The 19,204-nt window shown below is 33.2% G+C and overlaps 1 protein-coding gene across 4 annotated transcripts in view; it reads left to right on the top strand.

Annotated features, from left to right (window-relative positions):
* LOC145316426 (uncharacterized) overlaps window positions 1–19,204 on the top strand; it is a 79,452-nt gene that overhangs the window by 57,409 nt on the left and 2,839 nt on the right. For all 4 annotated transcript variants that reach the window (XM_080156897.1, XM_080156896.1, XM_080156895.1 and 1 more), the window contains 6 exons: window positions 8,456–8,635; window positions 9,291–9,364; window positions 9,904–10,099; window positions 10,498–11,692; window positions 12,379–12,444; window positions 16,854–16,953. In XM_080156897.1, the coding sequence (XP_080013023.1) occupies window positions 8,611–8,635; window positions 9,291–9,364; window positions 9,904–10,099; window positions 10,498–11,692; window positions 12,379–12,444; window positions 16,854–16,953 (1,656 nt within the window). In that variant the 5' untranslated portion in view covers window positions 8,456–8,610. The remainder of the gene's footprint in view (window positions 1–8,455; window positions 8,636–9,290; window positions 9,365–9,903; window positions 10,100–10,497; window positions 11,693–12,378; window positions 12,445–16,853; window positions 16,954–19,204) is intronic.

Genomic DNA, 19,204 nt, shown 5'->3' with positions numbered 1-19,204 from the left:
GTCGTTTTAGGGCCATAGACTATTACTTCATTTTTGTAGAACTTTTCAAAACACATCATTTGTTATTCATGCAAAAAGCGCAAAAACCGAACCGTTTTGCCGTTATTCACTGCCAAAGGCGGAATTTTTTACGTTTTTGACGTTCCCGAGGATTTAATGCGCATTTTAGGTAGGAAGACGTTGATTTTTTAAGATAACTGTGAAATACTTTTATTTAGGCATTTTATTTTACTAAATTTCATGTAAATTAAAAATTTTTGTATATCTAACCGATTTTTGTCAAAAGGAATTTCAAATGCACATGGTTTATGTTTCTCTTATTGCTTATGTTATAGCAATTATTTATATTATATACACTTCAATTTCTTGTTTTAACAATTGAAATCCATCTCGACGAAAAACGGTTAGCTGCACAAAAAATTTGACCTAATATGAATTTTAGAAAATTAAATTTTCTAAATAAAAGTATTTCAGAGTAGTCTTGAAAAATCAACGTCTTCCTACCTAAAATGCGCATTAAATCCTCGGGAACGTCAAAAACGTAAAAAATTCCGCCTTTGGCAGTGAATAACGGCAAAACGGTTCGGTTTTTGCGGTTTTTGCATAAATAACAAATGATGTGTTTTGAAAAGTTCTACAAAAATGAAGAAATAGTCTATGGCCCTAAAACGACTCCTTCCTCCCAAAAATGGGCAAAAACCATCATTTTTCAAAAACATGCACAGGGTGTCCCAAAAGTGTAAAATTTTGTAAAATAGGCAAATATTATTGTTATCAGTCAAAATCTGTATCTATATGACAGTTTTAAGTAACTTAAAAATAGAAAAAAAAATTTTAAAAATACAAAAAAAATTTTTCTCTTTTCAGGAAAATATTGATCTGGTCAGAAAACACTATGGCCAAACATACTAAGACACATATTAGAGTAATTTGAAAAAATAGCCAATTTGGACCAAGTTTTAGCTCTACAGACACAAAAATCACATTTACAGGGTGTCCCAAAGTGAAATTTGACAACCTTATAGTCCCAGGTGGTCCAAACCGTTATATACCACATATGCACACAGATAAAACACAGGATTTAAGCCAAAAAAAATGATTTTTTTCGGACAGGTATTTTGGGTATTACGCTAGATATCCAAAATACACTTTTTGTTGGACACCCTGTAAAATTAGAGTTTTGGCCAAAATAGCATTATGTGCGCTTTTTACATGAATAAACGATCATTTTGGTGTATAAAATGTATAGATTGGATGTAAGATTGATGAAAAAATTAATTTTTAAAATTGTGAAAAAATAGGTGTTTTTTACATTTTTGTTACCTACCTTCATAGATAGCTAGATATCTAGACATCCAGGGACTCTGAAACTTTTTTTTGGCCATCCAGCATCCTTGAATGACCCAACGGACCAAAATATAGAGTATTAACAAAATCGGAGAGGTAGTGCAGAAAAGTGGTACATTTGGCAAATAATGCACCAGGTGCTTTCCCTTTAATTGAGTAATGTGCATATCCTCTCCCCCCCCCCTCCCTTCCTTATTTGGAAACAATCCCTGTGAGGGGGGCCTATAACTGAGGTGCCCTAACCTTGCGGGGGTATCCTGTACTATAACCTAACTCAACTTGCCCTAAAGTTTAAATTAGTAGTAAATTAACTTTAAGGGAAACTGCCTTTTTTTAAAAAACTTTTTTGGAGTCATTCTATGGCGATATTTTTATGTAAAAAGTGCCCTAATTATTAATTGACCCTGTATTACTAGAGTGGCCCCTAGGCTTACAGATATTTCACGCATAGTAGCAATGGATGTAGGATATATGTGGACAGATTGACAGGGGAAATTTTACTTGCTAAAATGGACCTCATTTATTGTCCAGTTCGTTCATTCAGTAGAATGGGAAGAGATGGGGTAAAGTGGGTGGATGAAGGGTATAGTTATATTAGCCAGCTGCAGACATCACTTAATCAGAGCATATGAAAATTTGGTGCAACATCCAAGTAATAATATATCGATTATGGTAGCCCATTCTAGTCCACCGGCCATACTTCTCATTTTCATTATACTTATCATAATATTTAAAATGCCAATTAAATATTTTTGAAGAAATGACCTTCTAAGTCATTTCTTTTTAAAAATCATATTATATTTTGGTCAGTATAACTAAAAGGGACAATTGTATATTATTATTAAACTTGCGGTTTCGCGCCTAACCAAAAGGTTCTTAGCCCAAGAAGGGTTTGGGTTGACCCCTATATTTGATATTTGTTGGGGGGGGGGGGGGGTAACTCCCTATCATCATTTTAATCGTTGGGACATTATTTTCATGAGCGAGTTTTCAATCCTCCAAGAAAATAGCTTAAAGCCAATTAGGACCAATATATATTTCCTGAAAAGCTCGATATGATAAGTTTAGCGGTTTCTAATATCTAATTAAAATATCTAGTATATAAAAGCGAATGTTAAAAAAAGACATTGTCCAATTTTTAAGATAATTAATAATCTAATGTAAAAATCTATTAGAATTATAAAAAGGATGCGATTATATTATATATTAAGCCATGGAATTAAAAAAAACCTAAAACATAATTTATCAAAAACTCAGTAGGATGTTTACCTATTAATCTTAATTTCATATCAAACTAATTTAGAGTAAATTAGATATTATTACATGGATAAAAATGTTTTAAGACAAGGATGAAAACATTTTTACACGAAGCACTTGAAAGATTAGCATTAACATTATTGGAGGATTTTTTTCTTAATGTATAATGTTAGTAGTGGAAGCATTAAAAAAAAACTCGGACTTAACCCTTAAAACTTAAGGCAGCCCTTGGCCAAACAAAACTCGTTTTAATGTTAAAATATATTCATCTTTATAATCGCGGAAAGCTGTCCATAATACGATGCGATAACATAACTATTATAGGTTTGAAAATTAATAGACGATTCTATTATGTTGAAATTTACTATGAGAGGCAAGCCGTTTGTTAGCAGAAACGTAGCTCTAAATAGTATATAAAAATTCAGGAATCTAAAGGGATAAGACAATGGCTGTTAAATTGATATACAATACATCCCAAATGATGATACACAAAATTACCCCTTCTGTAGATTAAAACTAGTGGTTAAAAAGTTCGGACACTCAACCATATAAACAAAGAAATCAAAATTTTAGAAAGTCGTTAAGCCAACGAATAAGAAAACTTTATAATAAAACTTTGGGGACTAGTGTAATAAGCAGCCCACTATCCCCTCCCTTCCTGATAAAAATTAGCATAATTATGTAAATTTTTAATAGAAAAATTATCCAGGCTAAAGATAATATCTTCCTTGTTATATTAGGCCTAGATACAATTTAGATAGGTATGTATCAAATATACTGGGGTCGTTATTCACCAAATTAATTCCATTTGAAATTGTTGAAAATTTGGATATTTTTGTGGCGTATTAATAGCGTAAAACTTGATTTGTGGTGTAACTAAAGGGAATTGGGTGTGAAAGGAAAGGTTGTGGGGGGGGGGAGCAAGTAAGTTGTGGAAAAATTTAAACTTGAAATTTTGTCAGAATCCTGGTCCCTTGTCCCTGCAAATAAATAGCTTCTCTCTAATAACAGAATTAAAAGGAGAAGGGCATTGGTAACCAGCTGATTGATTAAATTGTTTGGCTTGTATCTAGCTGCTTATTGTTTACTTACTTGCGACTAAGGACTATTAAGAAATCGTGCGGTTAAATTTTTGGCTCAAAGCCGCGGTTTGCTTGCAGCTGATGCGGATTGTTGACATTTTATTAATTTACATATGACGGAATAATCTTAAATTGTTGAAAAAATGTCTGTTAAATTTCATATTCTTACGTTTCACCCCCCTCCCCCCACCCCCTTCTTAGTACCTTTTTGTACGCCCTTGTTTGTTAATGAGCATGGTCTCGCATAATTACCACTTGTATTCAGTGTTCCAACATTCTTCCTAAATTATAAAATTAGTATTATACAAGGGATCTAAAGGGATAAGACAATGGCCGATAAATTGATGTAAATCTCCAATGATCATAAACAATATTACCCCCTAAATAAATTACAATTAATGGTTGAAACGTTTAGACACTTATTTTAATGAATCAACCAATCAAAATTCAATAAATGTCCCCAAAGTTGTTGTGCCAACAAATAAGAAAACGTTATGATAAAAGTTTGGGGACTAACGTAAAGAATAACAATATAGTATGCTAAATTTATACCAATTCGTGGAAACACTGTTGTATTCTGAATGAGCAAAACTTGGCAATTTGAAAATTAAAATAAGGCCTTTCTACTAAGAAACAATTACATTATAAATACAAGTACATTATGCCAGGGGGGAAGGGAAGACTGCGGCTGTAGATTATAGTAAAAATTATGCATAATATTGTATCTTAGTAAATTATAAAACCTATTGTTTAATAATATTGTCCACAATATTTTCTTTGGATGGGTGACCTTTTTTTCTTAATGATACTTTTTTGGTGGGGATAAGTTTCTCTCGCCCAAAATTAAATAAGAAAAAACTTTTCGGTTAAGGAGAACCATATCGGACCAGGGGGTTAGCGAGATCTATGGGCACATTTGGGAAAGTCTACCTTCATAAATTTTGATTTCATAATAGTAGTTGGCGAATTATTGAATTTCGAACTGACAGACAGACAAACACCCTTACTCATTTTCGCACAATTATTTCATAATCCTGAATAAATCAAAATATTTTTTTAAATACCTCTATTTTGTTATAACTTCCCTGGTTATAACATATAAAATAATCCTACTCTTCCCTTCTCCCTGTACATTAAGTGTCGAGTTTAGAATTGTATATTCAGGGATTCAGCAGTCGCTTTCTCTCAGCCGCAAACAAGCCGCCAGCATCTCTTAACAGCTTTTCCAGTATAGCTCAAAATCCCTTTAATATCTTCTGGATTAAAACATGTTTCCAGCCATACTGAAAAATCATGCATGGTATAACAGACAACTGTCCACTGATATATAAATAAATTTTGATATCCTCGGAAAGCTGTCTATAATACGATTCGATAAATGACTATTATTATGTAAATTGTTAAATAGTATTAATGCGGGTTTTTGCGGCTGCTGGCCCTAACTTTTTTTCTTTTTCTATAAAGAGAACGTTGTAATTCTTTATTATTTCAATAGCCATTGTTATTTTAAGACTTGAATATTAATTCTATTGAATGTATATAAAAAAATCTGAATTCACAGAAAACTTTTTCAGCAAAGATCTATTTTTTACTCTCTATACAAAATACGTTTTTATGGTATAAGTGAAATATGTGGCTTTAATTATATAAAATAGGTAAAAATAGCCATTAATAAGTTAGGTTCATTTAATGTTTAGGTTAGGTAAGCACCACGTAGTGGTTAGGCTACCGCAAGGTTTTGGCCACGGTGCAGTTAGTGGGTGGATTGATGTGCATATCTAATAATCTTAAACAAAATTATTCCTTCTGTAGATTATGATTAGTGGTTGAAACATTTGGACACTCAACTAAATGAACCAATATAAAGAAAGTCCCCAAAGTTAATGACCCTACGAGTAAGAAAACGTCAATATAAAACTTTGGGGACTAGTGTTATAAACAGATACCAACCTGGACTGGAATTCCAAATTGAACTATAATTTTTATATGAAAACGCAAAACAAAATTATAAAAAAAAGTAATATTTTGTGAGCATCAATGTGAACTGGAAGATTGTTATGTAATAGAATTAGCTGAGTATCATATTTCCATGTTATCAAACACTTGCCTTGCATCTACCTAGGAGCATAGCAACTCTACAAGTTTATGTGTTGGTTGGACTGGTAGTTTGTTTATTATATTTCCATGTTATCAAACACTAGCCTTGCATCTACCTTTTTTAGGAGCATAGCAACTCTACAAGTTTATGTGTTTGTTGGAGAGATAGGGGGGGATAGGCATCTAACGGTGGGGGTAAAGAGGTGTATACCCCCCCAAAAAAAATTCAAACCCCTCATTTTACTCCCTAATTAGAAAAATACATTAGATAACCTTTAAAACCCCTGACATTCATATTACCCCCCTCAAAATAAAAAGCTTGAACATCTCTGGGGGATGGGGGTCAATATTTTCGCAACTTTATGTCACCGCCCTTGCACCTAAATTACGGACACGCCCCTTAGAGCTTGACATAATTGTGCACTGTCCAGAAGTTACATAACTTATCACAAATACACACACACACATATTAGAAATAGGAGACAATATTATATTATACGAATAACAACATTAACATCTTGAAAATGCTGCGCTACAGTAGATGTATTTGTTATTGTTCAAACTTCCTAGATATACAGGCAGAATTAATTTAGTTTTATTTCATTAATAAACTTGATTCATAATTATAATTACTTACAAAACAAAATGTAAAAGTGACTCGAAATTTTTTTTTTTTATTAGATTTTGATTTGTTAAAAATCACATCTTATTCATTGGAATATTTGAAAAACCTATCCAAGGTCTCGTTAGATTCTTCTTATTTTAGAATAAGTAATTTAACTAGCTGTTATTCCCCTGTGTAAGGGTGTAGGAGGTTAGAAAACTAGCCTAAAACTATCATAGGACACTTAAAAAGTACATCCAATTCGGACCAGTATCTTCTGAGATCTTCAGCTTAAGGCAAAAAAACACTTTACTACTTTATATTAAAGGACATTCAAACCTCTTTAAAAATTTGCCATGTTCTAATACAAAAAATATTTGTTACATACTTTTAGTTAAAGCAAGTCAAATGGTAAAAAGAAGATCAATTAGATTTAAATAGGTTTTATTTTAAGTAACTTAATTAACTTAATGTCTCAGTTTTATCAATGTTTTTAAAGTCCTTTAAAGTAAATGTAAGTAATGAAATATTTGAATTTAAAGTCAGGGAGGGAGGAGACATTGGACTGTTTATTACGCTAGTCCCCAAAATCTTATAATAACCTTTTCTCATGTGTTGTCTTAAAAATCTTGAGGACTTTTATTGAATTTTGATTGGTTGGTTCATGCAGTAGGGTGTCCAAACGTTTCAACTGCTAATTGTAATCTACAGAAAGGGCAATTTTGTTTAAAATCATTGGCCATTGTCTTATCCCTTTAGATCCCTGAGTTAAAGTACTTGTTGGATGTATACACAGGAAATGAATTGTCCTTCCATCCACCTGTTAATACATTTCAACAACAAACAAGGATGATAACATGCAGCAATGTAAAATATTCTTCAACATTTTAAAGTAGCAGGATATGTGTGTATCTATCTGTAGCGAAGGATCTTGCTAACCTCTGAAAGTGAAGGGTTCCTAAAGGCCTCTAGGGCGTAGCTGCTAGTTAAAAGAATATATTGTATTAGATTCAATGTTAAACAATAAACATACACTGAAAACCACACTAACCTATCCGAAACTTCCTTTATAAATATGTATCTTACCAGCTTTCAGATATCTTTCAATTGATCGAATGAAGATGAAGAAAGTCGCTCAAAAATCAAATATGACGTCAAAAATATCAGGGATTATCCATCTCTTTTTTATGGCTTTTCTTTCCCACTCCTCCTCTCCTCATCCTTCATTTTTATGACGTCAGAATTTTTTTTGAGTATCTTTCTTTATCTTCGAAAGTTCGAACGAATACTTACCAATAAATGATTCTGAAAAAATCTTTATATAAAAAAAGCTTTGGTTATGCATACGAAAAGAAAAGAATTATGGAGTAGTTAGGCTATCAAAAATATAACTCACTTCCAGTTAAACAACTTTATCAAACCGAGTGCTCAATTCAACATTATTCAACTTGAAGTATGCTGATATAATATCAAAATTCTCGAAAATTTCTTTTATAGTAAAATCAGAAGCTCTTTTTAGTGCCCATATAAAAGGGGTAAATTTTATGGCCGAAATATCATTATTCTAATATGACGTCATTCATAATACTTCGGCCAGTAATTTTTTTTTTTAATTTATCCCCTTTTTTGTAGGTACTATAAAGAACTTATAAAATTATCTAAAAAAATATTTTACAAAGCATCCATTTTTATGTTTTAATTTTTGTTATACACATAAGTTTCACACATAAAAGATTCTTCAAACTTGCTAAAAGTTTGATATATTAATCAGTTCTAAACCCTGCCGGGCTCTCGACAACCTAATTCATCCTAAACGATACATTTTTTGCTTATATAGATATATAAACCAAACAACTACATGGCCCAAGTGGCAAGGACATTTTTCATTTGTTAGCAAATTGCTTTCTGCACTTTTGTGTTAATATTTCTTACCCGATTGGCTTATATTCAAAAACCTAATTGAAGGTCGGCATAGTGTCCTCACCCTATAGGTAGTGTTACCTCGTGCCCCCTCTATTCTTTTACTTTAACCCAAATCCTCAAAATTAATTCTAATTTTGTTGTTTAGGAAATGTCTTGGTGGTGGCCTAGTCCTGGAAGTATGACCGCACACAAATGATTATTTTCTGGTGCTGATCAACACAGGATCCTCTACACACACACACACACATATATATATATACCCGTACACACACCCACGCATAAAACCGGTTTTCCAGTAAAATGGAGACACATAATAGTACTCCAGGTAATTCATTTTTGAATGTCATTTTTTAATCTGCTTGGCCTATGACTGTTTGAATGCTCCTGCAATGCCATAATAAGCAGTTAGAAAGAAATAAAGAGAAAGAGACAAAGATAAGAGACAAAAAGAGTGAGATGCATAGAGATAATTTAGAGCGAATTAATAGATATTTTTTCCATCGAATGATAGACAGCTTTCCGCGGATATTAAAATAAAAAATTATAAGATTAAAACCAGTTTTTTTAGTCCCGAGGTACTGAAGGGCCGGTCAAAAACTGGTATAAATTTTGTAATTTTTATTTTAAATTCGTGAAAAATTGTCTGTATTACGATGTTACTCATGATTTTTTTATCATGGCTGAAAACTGGTTTTGGGGGATATTAATAGGTTTCGAAGCTATACTGGAAAATACTATCAATATTTATTCCCATCAACTAGGTTCTCACTTTCTTGTGTCATTTAAATTGAAATCAATTGGAGTGCAAGAAAATTAAGTATTATAAAGAAATATTTTGGTTTAATTCAAAATGCTATAATTTTTGTAATTTATCCTTAGTATAAAAAAAAATTTGAAACGATGGGGAGGTTTGTCAAATTGTCATTTTTGATTATATATTTATGTAATAAAAAAAATACTTGATAATTTTATATTTTTAGAAGAGTCCACCCCTGAAAAATCTCTGTGTGAAGAATATGATGATGTTCAAATTAAATCAGCTGATACAGCCAGGAAATTATACCTTTTCATGTCATTCCCTTTAAACTGACTAATTTGCTTGATTCACTTCACTTAGAGGTGCCATTGATAATGAAGAATTTTTTTATTTAAAAGTCAGCAGTAGTTACTATTTTAAATTTTATAGTTGTGATAAAAATTTATATCCTATTTTAGAAAGTAGTAAGATTTTTTTGTCTGAAGGTTAAGATATCAATAATTACGGAACCGATAATGTTCTCTATATTAAGTAAGCTTTACAGATTCTGTGTTGGTTTGAGGTTATTCTACAATAAAAGTTAAATCTTGGCATTGTTCTATTTTTCGAATACAGAGACCCTAGATGCAAAGGGGGGTAGCCGCTTGTCTATAATACAAAGTAGAACGATGTTTGTCATTCTGACGATTAAGATCTCTGTAATTACGGAACCGATTGAGCTCTACTCTTCAAGGAATATTGCTATTGTTCCTGAAGTGGTTCTAAGCAATTTTTTTGAGGGGGGGGGGGACATCCCCACCCACGAAAAAATGAGAGAAAAGGTATAATTTTGCAGGGACCCCGTTCTTGTTGATGAATTTGAGGTAGATCTGAAGTCAGGCGAGGGGCGTGTCCACAGTCTGCCCAGCGAGTGCGAGAGTGGGTATGACGACACACCCAGTGAGTGTGATCTCATTGTTGGTGAGGCTGACGGAGAGACAAGTAATCTGAGTGTTCATGATACTGAGGATGAGGGCAGGGGCAGCACTAGAGGTAATATTAATGTTAATGGATATAGAATTTACGTGGATATTATGAAAGGGTAAATATTGTCATCAATTCATTTAGCATTTATATTGAACTCATTTATTAGTCAGTTCGTTCATCCAGTAAGAGGGGAGGAAATAGGGTAAAGAAGGTGGGTGGTAATTATCGTTATTTTAGCCCGCTGGGAGTTTCACTTTATTAGAGAGCATGAAAATCTTGTGTAACATCCCTGTAATTTTATATCCATTTTTATGTAAGGTGTTGGTTCAGAAAATAATAAATAAATTCGGAGAATCGGTTGAAGGTTAACCGTATCAAAAAGTTGTATTATGTAAATAAATTCTCTAAATAATTTAAAATCCATTAAGTATGTCGATTTTTGTCAAGTATTGTTAATATTTCAGTTGGAGCCACAAGCAACCTTGATTATATTGATGAGGGCCGAGATAGTGTTGAGACAGAATATGCTGCTGACGACAGCGGAGAGATTCATCTGAAACATGATCTTAACTATGTTAATGATGAGGCTGGAGGTCTTGAGGACGCGGAGGATAATTCTCTGTCAGCTGTCACTGAACTGTCATCTTGTGCAGACACTGAAACAGTTACAACTAGAAATGACAATGACAATGATAAAGTGACAGCACAAAAAGATAACATTAAAAGTGAACTAAACGTTGGTACTGACAAAGATGCCAGACTTCCAACAGGATTAGATCCAGGCGCATATTCTAGTTTGCCAAGAAGGGGTAAATCCTCAAGCACACGGGCTGGCCAACGGCATATTCCAACAACCCGCAGTGTAGAGTTGAGAGCCGGCAAGATTCTAGCCGCTTACCCGCCACACTCACGGCCAGGCAGTAACACTTCTAGAGTACCAGAGTCATCCAGGTATTCAGCAAGAACGACCTTCAACACGAGCACCAAAGTGAACACAACTCCATCAGGATTAACAAAGTCAGAATCTCTTCACAGCAGAATTTCTGCGTCAGCCACGCTGGGAAGAGGCAGTCGCAACTCTAGTCCGGTCGCCGCACAAAGATCACCGCGAGCACGTTCCGCAAGCGGACGCGGTTCGCCAACTTTAAACTATAGCGGTCGTCGTCACGGAACTCGCAGCACACTTAGCAGCCCGGGGCGCCGATCAACAGCCGCAAGTCCAGCCGCCACTCTAGAGAGAGGCTCGCCAGAGTGTCGGCGCTCATGTGCGGCAAGTCCATTCTCTTCCTACGCATCTCTAGACCGTCGGGCTAGTCCTTTGACCAGCTCAGGAGACCGGCGGGGTTACACACAATACGGAGGGACCCTGGACCGCTACAGCAGTTCACGCTCAGGCGGCTGTGCTGACAGACGTGGAACGGGGACGAGCACATCCTTCCGCAAACAGAATTCGCCAAAGCATACCACCACATCTCCATCGCCAGTGACAAACTACTCCTCGCTGAAACGGCCGCCGAAACCGCGAATGCCCAGCTCTTGTGGCAGTGACTCGGAGAGGCTGGCCAGGTCGTCCAGTGTGTCCACAATAAGTTCTCTGTCCTCCAGGTCCAGCGGAAGCAGGTCAAAATCTTTCAGAGAATTGAATCAGGCTAGAGTCAGGTAATGTTTAATACCTGCTTTCCCTTAAAGTACCTTTCGGGCACTTTTCTAAAACCCTTACTTTGGCAAAAAAATCATATACTTTACCCCTGCAGGGGTACTAATTCCTGCAGTACCTAGTATAACCTAACCTAAATAAACAATAAAAAATAGGGGAGAGTGTGTTCGACTATGTCCTTTGATGGAAAGCACCAGTTATTTATTATTAAGTATTGCTTTTTGAATAACTATTGACACATGAAAGCTTTCTGAATTATTTCCTAAGTTTTTTATTTCAAATACCAAATTCTAATAATAAATCCTTTAAAAGAATTAGAATTTATCAAATATTTTGATTAAGACAAAATTTATACCATCCTACTTTTCGTGGATGCAAAGTGCCCTCTGCAAATGTCTATTTTTTCCAACAAATACTAATTATTATCAGGGAGGAAGGGGACATAGGGTTGTTTATTACAAAGTCCCCAAAATTTTGAAATAACGTTTTCTTATTCGTTGGCTTACCAACTTTGAGAATTTTTATTGAATTTTGATTGGTTGGTTCATTAAAAAGAGTTTTAAAACGTTTTAACCATTAGTTGTAATCTACAGAAGGGGTAATTTTGTTAATTGTCATTAGGGATGTAAATAAATTTTCCGGCCATTGGCTTATCCTTTAGATCCCCAAAATTTTGTTTTATGTTTAGTGAGCCTGAACCATTTTCCTGCAGCAGAGACTGTGGACTTCAGTGGAAACAATCACAAAGTTTAAGGTGAGAAAATTTAAAATATTCTAATTTTAACAAGGCAGTTATTGGGGTGTTAATTACACTGGTCCCCAAAGTTTTATACTTTTATTACTTATAGATTTGTTAGTTCATGAAGTTCATACGTTTCAACCATTATTTGTAATCTACAGTAGCAGTAAATTTGTGTATTATCGTTTGGGGTGTACATTAATTTATCGGCCATTGTCTTATCCCCCTAGATCTCCGATTTTAAACCCTCCAAAGACCAATTCAAATCAATATATGTCTAGAATTTAAAACTGTCGTTCCACCTGAATTTAAGATCTTACATACAAACACATAAATAATCACAGAGAACTTCGTAATGTACAAAAAAATAAAAAATGTTTCAAGTGGTTATCTTCAAGGTGGCTAGCGACCACAGAAACACCCCCTCCCCCCCCCCCCCCTTCTTATTTTGAAATAAATGGAAATTAGTAGTATTTCGTGTTTTACCTTTTGTTGGGTTATTTTGGTTCATATAGGGCACAGGGCAGCGTTAGCCCTGCAGGGTTGGAACACTGTGGGCATAAAATCTCATTGTTATGGACCTCCGCATGGACGTCATACAATACAAATGGCCTGCCAGAATACTTTTAATTGACCAACGGTAGGCCAGTATGACATAATTTTTATAGGCACTAAACGCATTGAGTAAAAAAAGCTATACTCCATTCCGTTATAAAATGATGTATATACTGAAATAAATATTTCAACATCTAAACTTTTATAAAGTTTATGTCCTTTGTGTGTTACAATCTAGTAACTAAACAAACTTTTCTCTCAACATTAACTAACTTAAAGATCAGACCATCAGGGTTTAAGGTTAACTTATCAGTATGATGGGTGTCCAGTTAGATCTCTAAACTACAACTTTTAACTAAGTTATGGGTTATATTCCTAGAAGTTTACATTATAATTGGATGTGTATCTGTGTGTCCTGTAAGATCTCTAAATTGTTGAGAAGTTTGTTTGTCCCTTTTATAATTGCAACTATAACAAGGATGACAACATCCATAAAAGCGAAGCACTGAAACGGTAGGACAAACGGACATTATACACTTATATAGTGTCAGAACTGAATAATCAGAAAATAAATGTATAAGAGTCGAAGTAAAATTGTCAGTTAATTTGTTGAAAAACTGCTTAATACAGGATAATGTATCATTGTATATGGACATACTTACATTTTTAGGACTTGATTATAGAGTTGCTTCGCTTATAACATTATACTTTGTTGTCCCAGGAATCAACATATCAAAAATCAGATCAATCGGATGATTAGATGATGATTAGATGATTACATAAAAATTAGTTGTTAAAAAAGTAAAAAAATCAACATGTTTAAAATGGACGTACGGACATTCTTGTAATGATTATAGAGTTGCTACGCTTTCTAAATTGTACCTAACTACTAAAGGAATCACCATGCAAAGTTTGAAATCGATAGGACAATTCTAACATGCCTAAATTAACGGGAAAAAGCTATCCGTTTGTGACGGACGTACGGACGGACTGACCCTAATTATAGAAAAGCTTCGCTTTTAAAAAAGCCTTGAACTAAAAGAAGGACAAAAACTTATAACTATATTATAAAATATCAGGGTCCTATTCCTAGTTATATGTGTATCTGTATGTCCTGTAAGATCTCTAAACTGTTGCAGTGTTTGTGTGTCTCTTATACAATTCCAACTAAACCCTAACTAACAGAAGTACTTCAACTTTTAACTAACTTAAAAATCAAGGGTTCTATTCATAGAAGTTATACAGCATGACCCTCAAAAAAGTATTTTTAAGCATCTGCAGCCCTTATTTCTCAATGAATTATAAAAAAGTGCATATGTCCTTGTTCTCCATAGTATTCCACATAAGTAGATATAAAAATATTTTTTTTACCTCCATTAACACCGGAGATTTTTAGAGCTAAAGTTTTGAAAAAGTGACTGAGAAAAAGAATTTTTTTTGTTTCTCTTATTTTTTGGATGGTTATATTATGTTTTTCTGGCAACTGAATAATGATACACAAAGAAAAACAAGTTAACTAATTATTTCTTTTTTATTCCACCAAAAAATATAAATTTTTAATGGCAAAAAATACTACTGAATGAATTGATTATTTGCAAATTTTAGGTTATCTATTAACCCTTATTTGAGAAAAGGATTAATTATGACAGTTGCTCCGCCTACTTTTCTGACATCTCAATAATTTAATAGGGGGTTAATTAAGCTTTTTAGACAAAAAAATCATTATGTTTTAATTTTATTTTCTTTATAACTTTTTTGTTATTAAAGTTAGGATTGTGAAACAAAAACAATTTTCCTGCTATATTCATAAAGATTTATTTGGTTTTTTAATCTTAAACAATTTTGCCTAATAAGTAAGTTTTTCAAAATATCATTAAACTAAAAAGACTCAAAAGATATGTGTAAAAAAATGCTTTTCACTCAAAAACTAAATTTTTTATTTCATTTTTGTATAAAGTTTCTGCTAGTAACAAAAATAAAAGGATTTCTACCTTAATTTTGCTAAAAAAGTCGTTTCATGTTAAAAGTTACTTTTTCCTCAGTCACTTTTTCAAAACTTTAGCTCTAAAAATCTCCGGTGTTAATGGAGGTAAAAAAAATATTTTTATATCTACTTATGTGGAATACTATGGAGAACAAGGACATATGCACTTTTTTATAATTCATTGAGAAATAAGGGCTGCAGATGCTTAAAAATACTTTTTTGAGGGTCATGCTGTATAAAAGTTGGATGTGTATCTGTATGTTTAATAAGATCTCTAAACTATTAAAAGGTTTGTTTGTCAATAAAACAAATGTTTCAGCCTGCCCTAAAAGCCATATTGTAGACAAAACCAATATATATTATTTATTATGTTACAATACCAAAATAATTTTAAGTTTGCTAAGAAAACGCCTTCTTCTAAATAGAAGATTTTTCTTTAAATTTATGATAATCGTAAAGGAAGGAATAGGGGAAACTCCAGGGATGCAGGGGACATTTAACTGTGAATTCTTGTTCAAAAAGACTTATAATCAAGCTCAGTAGGCAGCGTATACCAACAACGAGGTTAGTTTGAAAAAAGCCCGCAACCTCTACGTGATTTTCAGCTGCAGTTTGGGGGGCAACACTAAAATTGACGATCTTTTTATCTGCCCCCCAATTATAATTTTAGAATTATATCGCTTGTTGGTTCCTTATTCCTGATTTGTAGGCTTAAAAATTAAGGAAGTTTTACTAAAACTTAACAGTTGTCAAATTTTTCAACCAATAATATACAGAAGGGGTAATTTTGATTGACGTCATTTATCATACATTAAGGTTTATCCCTTAAGATCCCGGAGAAATCTTGGTTCTGAAATTCCAATCCTCTCGGGGAATTAGATTATTATAGAATTTCTGAGAAATGTATATTCAAGCAGGGATCTAAAGGGATAATAAAATGGCCGATAAATTGATATTCTACCCCAATAAAAATACACAAAATTACCCCTTCTGTAGATTACAGAGTTTAGACTCTGAACTTAATGAATCAACCAATCCAAATTCAATAAAAGTCGCCAAAGTAGTCAAGCAAACTTAGTGTAATAAACAGACCAATGTCCCCTCCCTCCCTGATATTCAAGTTTTCGATTTTCCTCATTAAATATGAGTGTGGGTTTATTGTTATAATTAAAGCCCGGCAGCTGTGCATTTAGCTGCGGCGGATGAATTAATAATGGAGCAATGGAGCTGCGACTTTCTCATAGCTGTTTTTTTTTATATTTGAAATGAAACTTTGCTCATGCTCTTGCATGTTGGATCGGTCTAAAAAAAACTTTCTAAAAGCAACAGCGGCTGTCGAGCCCTAAATCTATTCTCCCTTCCTTCCTAACAAGAGGTTGAAACAAAACAAAAAACTCGAAGCTAATTAAATAGCTTTAAAAAAAATTAGAATAAATTAGATTACTAATTTTATAATTTATAAAAATTCCCACCCCACATATTATCACTCTTAAAAAAAATTTTTGGGGGGAGGGCGTATCCGTGCTTAACGGGGTATTTTGTGAAAATCATCTACAATTCAAACGCTCGTGCTAACGCTCTCAGACTGACATTAAACTTAGAGAAGGAGAGACTAATGGACTGAAATTTTTCTATTTAAATTAACCCCCGTTGCCCTGTTTCAGTAAAAACCTGAGTAATATATTTTTTAGAATGGCTTCGAAACTGATTATTATCAGTTGGATTAGAACCGGTTCTGAGCTATACATAAAAAATCTTGTACATACATCATATTATTACAGACAATTTTCCAATAAAAATCATAAAATTATAGTTTCTCATTTTAATAATCTTATCCGCGGAAAGCTGTCTGTAATACAATACGATAAATAACTATTCTATTTAGGTCGAATTCTAGCACAAAACCAGGCGGCAAGGGTTGCAAAGGGAAACCTCTCCAGCTCTGGGAGATCCAACAGACTCTGGGTAGAGGAGACTTCATTGAGGTTAGTGTGTACCAAGAAGAATTGTCCTATCCATTTTAAACCTTTGATAAAGATTACTTAATAAGAATGAGAACGTCGAAGCTTTTTACAGTGCCTATACAAAAATGACGTCATACAATACAAATGGCCTGCCAGTATACTTTTAATTGACCAACGGTAAGCCAGTATGGCATCATTTTTATAGGCACTATAATCATTGTTCATAATATGTAGGTATCATCCCAATATTTTATAACAAAGGATTTATTTTTATCTATGAAATTCAAAAGATTTCTGAAGAAACCCTGGAAGAAAATGTAATTTTAAAAATGGATTATTTCTTTAATTTAAATAAAAATAAATCTTAAAATTAAAAATTAAATAAAATGAAAGGGTCAATAACATCGATATCGAGATGTCACTTTAAAGGTTTCACAAAATACGTAGATTTAAGTTTTTCCCCGCGTAACAAGAAATAGAAAAATGCAAATAGCAAAAAGTTTTTAATTATAAATTTTATTTTTGAAAGCAATGCATATCCGAATTATGGATGTGTCCGTCCATAAAGAATAACGGATAGTTCTGGTGGTTAAATTATACATTAAAGAACAACAATTGATTTCAAACCTTTAACTTAGAACTTGTGGATTTAAAAAAAAATAATTGACATAATTATCATATTAATTTTAAAGAAAAAAAAATCACATTTATTTTATAAAGAAAACTTTTAATTAAGTTTTTTTTGAGCTTCCTCATTAACCCAAAAATGTTCTACTCTATAATGAATATTGCTCCCCTTGGTTGATAATTACTTTTTTAATACAAGCAGCGTTTCGTAGCCGTTTGATTTTGGTACGGCTCCGGATCCAGCTCCGGCTCCGACCTAAAATCAAGAAAAACTCGACATGTTTTTCCCCCCATAAAAAATATTTTTTATTTTTGACTTTTGAAGGTTTTAAGAGTTAAATTTTTGATAAAAATAGACTTGAAAAACTTAAAAAGGGCATTTGCACATAACAAAACAGAGTTACCAAATTATAATTTTAAGAAATCTCTTTATTTATCTAGTCCGGAGCCGTTTATTAACGAAAATTACGGCTCCGGCTCCAGCAAAATATGGCGGCTCCACGGCTCCCGGCTCCGAAACACTGCAAAAGAGACAAGTCTACAATTTATCTTATATGAACAATCCAATTACCTAAAACATAATTATATCAATTATGTTAAAAGATAAATGTAGCTTCATATGTAAATATATATCTAACAAGGATGACAACATCCAAAAAAGCGAAGCACTGAAACCGTAGGACAAACGGACATTAACACTTGTATAGTGTAAGAACTGAATAATCATAATATAAATGTAAAAGAGTCAATGCAAAATTGTTTAGTAAATTTGTTGAAAAACTGCTTGATTCGGGAAATGTTTATGGACATACTTACATTTTTTGGACTTGGTTATAGAGTTGCTTCGCTTATTACATTATACTTTGTTGTCCCAGGAATCAATATACTAAAAATCAGATCAAACGGATAATTAGATCACACAAAAAATTTATTGTTAAAAAAGTAGAAAAATCAACATGTTTAAAATGGACGTACGGACATTTAGGTGATGATTATAGAGTTGCCACGCTTTCTAAATCGTACCTAACTACTACAGGAATCATCATGCAAAGTTTGAAATCGATAGGACAATTCTAACATGCCTAAATTAACGAATAAAAGCTATCTATCTCGGACGGACGGACGGACGGACGGACGGACGTACGGACGGACGGACCGATCCTAATTATAGAAAAGCTTCGCTTTTAAAAATTTGAAATCTAAGTTAAAAACATTGTTATCATATGGCTTTACAGAATTATTTATAAATATTTTAAAAGCATAACAGAGAAAGATAAATATTCAAGGAATTAGTGTCGTATTAATATTTTGTAGAAAAAGTTTATACTTTTTATCTATTAATCACATAACAAAAAAAATAATTTTTTAGTCTTTTAGCATTGCATTGTAGAGGCTAGGGGCGAAGTCATTATTGGTAATATAATTAAGACATTAAGTTTGATTTTATACTTGTACATTTGGTTCTTTAAAGCGCTCATTTATTTCCTTATACTAAAGTAACAGGATGTTTGTTTGTTTGTCTGTTTGTCTGTATCGAAGGATCTCGCTAACCGCTGAACCGATCGGGTTCTTCTTAACAGGGTATATTCTCATAGGTTCCGGGAAGGTTTTTAACTATTTTGGGGGAGGGTACCACCACTCTCCC

The sequence above is a fragment of the Acartia tonsa genome, chromosome 4 (genome assembly GCF_053477335.1).
Source record: "Acartia tonsa isolate MP-2025a chromosome 4, ASM5347733v1, whole genome shotgun sequence".
In the NCBI taxonomy this organism is placed as follows: domain Eukaryota; kingdom Metazoa; phylum Arthropoda; class Copepoda; order Calanoida; family Acartiidae; genus Acartia; species Acartia tonsa.
The sequence above is the reverse complement of the archived record's forward strand: the minus strand, read 5'-3'. Positions and strand labels throughout refer to the sequence as shown.